At 39.0% G+C, this 6841-nt stretch overlaps 1 protein-coding gene across 1 annotated transcript in view; it reads left to right on the top strand.

Moving 5' to 3' along the window:
• Positions 1-311: 311 nt before the first annotated feature.
• The window catches only part of TAF1B (TATA box binding protein (TBP)-associated factor, RNA polymerase I, B, 63kDa), a gene marked incomplete at both ends in the record, with an annotated part of 49879 nt that continues 43349 nt past the window's right edge, over positions 312-6841 (top strand). Inside the window, 5 exons of the mRNA XM_010016987.1 lie at positions 312-410; positions 903-990; positions 2855-2952; positions 3245-3340; positions 3959-4091. Of these exons, the coding sequence (XP_010015289.1) occupies positions 312-410; positions 903-990; positions 2855-2952; positions 3245-3340; positions 3959-4091 (514 nt within the window). The remainder of the gene's footprint in view (positions 411-902; positions 991-2854; positions 2953-3244; positions 3341-3958; positions 4092-6841) is intronic.

The following is a 6841-nucleotide window of genomic DNA, read 5'->3' as shown; positions in this document are numbered from 1 at the left end:
CTCTCTACTTTTTTGCTTCCGTTTCAGAGGGGTGGCTTTTTTCAAGCCATGTCATGTGTGTGCTAGGTGTGATTGTTACTCCCCTTGTTGTAATGCTTCCATGCACAAGAGCAGATGCCAGTATAAAATTATTTGTTCGCAGTTATCTATGACTGATAGCAAATGCTATGATTACTTGTTATCAACCAGAGCTAACACAAAGGGCGTATATATTCTGTATGAATAATCTCCAAAGCTGTGCAGTATCCTAGTAATAACACCATTTGTTTTACTTAAACACATGTGAAACAGTTCGTGTTTTTCCGTTTTAGAGAGATTTTAAAGAACGCTGTGCCCAGTGTTCAGAAGTGAACTGGGGTCTCACTGATGGAGGTGGATTTTATTGCAGATCTTGCCACAATGTTACTGAGGTAAAAACCACAAACTACTGGTCTTGAAAAAAGTTTATTTTGATTGCTTCTCAGTTTTATATTAAGAAAATGTTAGATTTTTCTCCTTGGCATTAGAAGTTGAAAGCAGTATTGCAATTATTCCTTTTTGTGCTTTACTTGACACTGTTTAAAACTAATCTTCCTTGAAATCACAAAATTTAAAATGAGCCATCTTCAGGTGCTGTGTTGCTGTAGCCATAGTGCCAGCATGCTGTCTAGGTGCCTTGGGTGTATTGCCTGGGTACTGCTGCACTTCAGTACAGTACCAGGGTAGGCAAACCCCTATATGTCTAGGATAGTAATTCTCTATTTTTGCAGTTTCTGAATGAGAAGCTCAGAATGTTCTGTCTCCCTTTACTTTAGGAAATTTGGACAAGTTCCTCCATTATGTTTTATGATGTTTCAGAATCTACGCAAGTTAGGCCTGGGTTGTTTTTTTTTTTCTTGCTAAGGTATAGTCCTGTTTTGCAGAGAAATAGAGAAGTTGTAAACACTGATTTTACTACTAACACAAGAGTCCAGACAATCTCCAAAGGTTCAAGAAAGCAGGAAGAAACTGGTATGTATGAATTTATCTCTGTATTTTATGTAAGAGTGGCTGCTCAGCCAGGGTTCACCTAGACCATTATGTCTTTGATGGTGACCAAGAGCAGGCAGCTAGGAGAGACTGTAAGAGCGGGAACGAAATACAAACCCAAGATGCTGTCACAACCTTCAGTGGTCACATTTTGGTGACTTCATGAGCCACAAGTGACCTCTGTGAGCCTGATGGTGGATTTTGTTGGGTTTTTTTTATACAACAGCTCTATGTTTCTTATTGTCACTTTGATGTGTGGAAGCCAATACTCAGAAAAGATAATGTTGGTATGCATTCAGATGTGGTCATCCCTTTGTTCCTTCCTTGTGATGGCTATCACAAAACCAGAAAAGTTGTCTGTCATCATAAGTGAGATGTGACGGTGGTCCAGCTCTGAGAATGTCTATTAGTCTGGCTTGTAGTACAGGTACTTGGCCCTGTAACCTGTACACAAACCTACATGGAAAAGATTTCATGTAGTTACAATAGCTAAAGCAATATTACATCTTCTATCCAGAGTAATTTCTATACTTTCAATGATTCAGAAGAATAGTAGTCATTATGTATGATGATATATGCCATAAGGATAAGTTATGGTAAGGCTGCTGCTGGAGCTGGATGTGTCCTGTGGTGGCTGGGTAGATGTTTTACTGTTGTGGCCACTTTCAAAAAGCAAAAATGCATTGCAGTGCTAAATGAAGCGCTGGGTTATCTTTGTCTCTGATATGCTGATCTATCTTCCCTCTGCTGTGGTGACAGTGGGTTACTACATTCATTTGAGAAGAACAATTGTGCGTAAGTGAAGAGTGAAAAGCAGAACAGCCATAACACCTCCACTTGTCTTTATCCTGTATTACTGCTGAAGTCTGAGCTGTGCACCATTTCATTAGCCATCCCCCAAGCTTTTTAAGAAAGAAATCCTTAGCTTCACACACTCCTTTCTGTGGGCGCAGTTACATTATGCTGTGGCACCTTATTTTCATGCATTTATAGGAGTCAGCTGTATCTGTGGTTAACAGTTAAAGCCAACATCATTAAAGCAGAGCAGAACCTTTGGGTAGTTAACTTCTAAGATGGTGAGATGCAAGGCATGATTGGAAGAAAAAATAATGAAAAAGAGGCACGGAAGGAACGAAAAGGAAGTTGAGAAATGCAGAGAAATTCTCTAAAAACAAAAGCCTGTAGAAAAAGAGTTGTAAATATAGAGAGGTAAGGATGAAAAGTAAATGTAATGCAGTCCAAGGGAAGAGTGGATAGATTGGAGCAGGCCTGCCCCTTATGAAATTCATGTTGTGCTAGAAGCTCAGAATATCTGAAAAGGTTTCTTTCATTTAAATGTGTATGATTGGGTGGGAGAGAATGGTGAAGACTGTGGTGATATTGGTTGTATTTTTTCCTGACTCACCACTGTAATGTGTTCCAGCTTTCTGTGCCCAGGGATGGGAAAGAAGTTGTATTTCACTTTAATGACAGGTTCTCAGTTACTTTAAAACTGGTCACTTAACCACTCTCCACTTGGTTGCAAATGCCACACTAGAGGTTACAGTGAAATATGTTGTTCTTGGGAAATGTGTGGAGAACAGTGCTTGTTCAGTAGCTTTTCTTCTTGATTAAGACTGGGAATAAATGGGAGTTAATGGAGTGTAGTCAGTGTGGCTGATCTATACTCTAGGATCTGAAATAAGTTATTAAATAGAGAGATACGTTTCTGTCCTGATACCAAGATAACAGAATATTAAGTAGAACCAAATGTGCATAAGGTTAAAAAGACCCACAAAACATTACAAACAATAAAAATGAAACTTTTTTCTTTTTTCTTTTTTTTTTTTTTTAATTTTTAACTTAGATGGAGGCTGTGAATGGTATGTTTGTGAAGGCTTTCAGCTTGTACTCAAGAAACAAGCTGATGCTTTAGAAGCATTAGGAGTATGTCCACAAATGAAGGTATGTAGGTGCCAGTGTGAGTTGTACACGCTGGGTGTGTGTTACAGGAGGTGTAATTTTAAAAGACTGTAGTTTTTAAAGTAAATGGAACAACTCCCTGTTTAAAAACGTTGAGCATATGAAAACAAACTTTGCTTCTCTGGCAATTTTAAAACATAGTTTATAAATGACAGTTATAAAATTAAAACTGGAACATTATCCAGATCTCTGAGTTAGAAATTATGCTCTGTTCTCTCAGCAATCAAGGACCTTGTAAACTTTGTATTAATCACTATCCATTTGTATTTATCAGGATGAAGTTCTGTGCAATTTTTGGAGGTGTTACCTTCAGAAAAGCAAACAGGCATACTGCATCCGACCAGCTGGGGAAACTGTCAAAGCATTATCAGTAAGTGAAAAGCTCAAATCCCATGACATTTGGTATCTTTTTGAAATCAACAACAGAATCCTTGTTTGCTCAAGCTACATATCTAGCTGCCATTCATGTCACTTCAGTATGAAGGATGTCTTCTAAACAGGGTTCCATATGCCCATTTGTTGTTAGGTTTGGTTTGGCTTTTTTGGGTTTTTGAGAGACAGATACTTGTCTGAGTATGGAAAACTGCTTATTTAAAAATACTGCATTGTCTTGACAGAGAGTCAGTAGGTAGAGCAGAAGATACAACACAAAATGTATCATCAGCTACCATCCTTTCCTGTCTGCTTTCTTGAAGTCACGTGCTTCATGAAGCTCTGATTCTATGTACTGCCAACTTTTTGGTCACTGTACCAGACAGAAATGTAATGTCATCACTAGAAATCTTTTTATCTTGAGAAATCCTTTAAAAATAAGGGTTTTTTTGCAGGGTTTCTTTCCATACTGCCGATCCATAGAAAAAGTAAAAATGTGAGCTGTTGGAGTGTAAACTTCATTTACCGTTGAACTTGCATCTATCATGTTTTACTTGGTTTCTTCAGATTGAAACGATAACTGACAATAATACAATGACTTATTTACAAACCCCAGGTATGTGATAGCAGTACTGATGTGGACAGTGATCCAGAGAGACCTAGCTTTCTTCAGTTGCTGTCCCTCTCTGAAAGTGAGGGGGAACTGCAGACCGATAACAGCTTTGCCTCGTCAACTAGCAAGGTCTCAGGTAGGAGCAAGGAACACAACTATCTGGAAACAATTTTCATATAGTTTTTTAATAGAAATAAATAGATATAAAATATATTCATGTAGAATGAATTGGAGGAACTGGTTGGAAATGGTAGAGTTTTCAGTCCTGTTTGCCACTAGAGTACTTTGTATTCTACCAGAAATAGAAGACTTTGCCTCCTCCCAAAGCCCACCCAAGGAGATGAAAGTTGAACAGGACCTGGAAATACAATGGGAAATGCAGGAGGAAGTTCTATTTTATAACAAGTTTGTGCCATGACTCCTGTTTGCAGTGGGAAAAAAATTGCTATTTGCAAAGCTAGATGTTCACAAACATAGCAGCTTTGTCAGTCATGTCTTTGATGTTAAAAAAACATTATTTGGTTCTTGAGGGGGGGTTGTTTGGGGTTTTTTGTTTATTTGTTGCTTGGTTGGGATTTTTTCTTCTACCCCATAGATATATTTAGCTTCCTAATTTTTGCCTTACAGTATGTTTTGGTACTTCTGTGTCTTCTATCTCTACATTCATAGAATCAAAGAATGGTTTGGGTTGGAAAGGGCCTTAAGATCATCTAGTTCCAACCCCCCTGCCATGAGTAGGGACGCCTCACACTAGACCAAGTTACCCAAGGCTCTGTGCAACCTGGCCTTGAGCACTGCCAGGGATGGAGCATTTACGACTTCTTTGGGCAACCCATTCCAGTGCCTCATCACCCTGAACAGTAAAGAACTTCTTCCTTATATCTAACCTGAACATCCCCTGGTTTAGTTTAAACTCATTACTCCTTGTCCTGTCGTTACAGTCCCTAATGAAGAGTCCCTCCCCAACATCCTTGTAGGCCCCCTTCAGATACTGAAAGGCTGCTATGAGGTCTCCATTCAGCCTTCTCTTCTCTAGGCTGAACAGCCCCAACTTTCTCAGCCTGTCTTCATACGGGAGGTGCTCCAGTTCTCTTATCATCCTCGTGGCCTCCTCTGGACTTGCTCCAGCAGCTCCATGTCCTTTTTATGTTGAGGACACCAGAACTGTACACAATACTCCAAGTGAGGTCTCACAAGATCAGAGGCAAGGGGTAGGGTCACCTCCTTTGACCTGCTGGTCATGCTTCTTTTGATGCAGCCCAGGATACGGTTGGTTTCTGGCCTACAAGCGCACACTGAAGCTGGCTCATGTCAAGCTCCTCATCAACCAACACCCCCAAGTCCTTCTCCGCAGGGCTGCTCTGAATTTCTTCTCCACCCAGCCTGCAGCTGTGCCTGGGGTTGTGCCAACCCAGGTGTAGGACCTTGCACTTGGTTGAACTTCATGAGGTTGGCACTGGCCCACCTCACAAGCGTGTCAAGGTCCCTCTGGATGGGACCTTGACTTTTTACTACTTTATTTTTTCTACTTTCCTTATAACCCCTTCTATTTTGTCAGTTTCTCTTTTCTGTTCACAGTATCAACTTGAAAATATTTATAGAATGCTAAACACTTTTAATTAAAAAGTGTTCTAGAAAGTGTGGGGTTTTTGGTACTACTGGGCAAGTGTAATGCCAGACAAAACTACAATGTCTGATACTGGAAATACATTTGAAGGCCCATTTGAAAGCTTTTGTTTGCTTTTTAAACTTCTGATGGTTTTTCTTTTTTGCTTTATTCTTTGCTTGCCTTTTTCTTCTTTGTCTGTTTCAGTGTTTGTTTTTCCCCTGTTACTTACCATCTATCCTCTTTATGTCCCATTTCTGTTCTTCTATGATACTGCCTGTCTACCCTCAGAAGACTGCGATCTTCTTGTTTAATATTCTCTTCATTTGTAAAGGCCAGAAACAGTAATAGGGTAAGAAACATGATCTGCAGCAAATGAAATTAATAAACTTTTCAATATCCAAACGGGGAAAGAAGTGAGAAAATGGTGACACAAATTTTTGTGAATATAATGCAAGCACCTCTCAGCCTTATATATTAGAAGAACACAATTTCCAGATAAAGAGTCACTGTATGTAGACGTAGCAGATCTTGGGTTTTACACGAGTATTACATAAAGAGGAAAGAATTGAGTGAAAAATTTCTAGTGAAAATATTCCATTGAGTTTTCTTACCTTTTAGATGCCTAGAGGGACTCCTTTCTCCCTTGGTGCTTGTGCCGTTTCTAGTTATGCTGTTTAGCACTTCAGGATCGCTGGACAGTGTTAAGAAAGGCCATAATTTAATGTGTTCTTGGTCTGTTGTTTCAGAGGTTGGATTCAGCTGTTAAGTAGTCATACCAATAAAAGCACTTGAAATGAATTAAGAGTTCTGCACATTCGATAACGCTAAAAGTACATTTTGGTGAAATCAAACAAACATAGAAAGTGTTTTGTATATTCAAATTTAACACAAGTAATACTAAATGTGTTCTAGTCAATTATAAATTCTTGTGAAGATCCGTAAGTTTCCTTTTCTGTGCTGTTTCTACTGAGCTGGTATTGCTATAGACTGGAAACCTCAACACCCTTTTTTCCTCCTAAGAGGCTTGTCCAGCTAGCAAGATTTTTTTGTTATTTTTCGGTAGGGTAATAGCAAATTCTGAGTGTAGCACTGAGATGTTGCTAGAGAAGCCTATTAAACTCTTAAATTATTAGATGTGTGTGACTGTGTGTTGTCATGCCTTGCATAATCTGGAAGAAATAAAAGGAAATTGTGTTCCATCATTAAGGCCACAAATATAATGAGGATTATTTTAAATTGAGTTGAATGTGAAATTAATAATGAAGCTTCAGCAGTGA

The sequence above is a fragment of the Nestor notabilis genome, unplaced genomic scaffold (assembly GCF_000696875.1).
Source record: "Nestor notabilis isolate BGI_N333 unplaced genomic scaffold, ASM69687v1 scaffold23476, whole genome shotgun sequence".
NCBI lineage: Eukaryota > Metazoa > Chordata > Aves > Psittaciformes > Psittacidae > Nestor > Nestor notabilis.
This window is presented reverse-complemented; position numbering and strand designations above follow the sequence as displayed.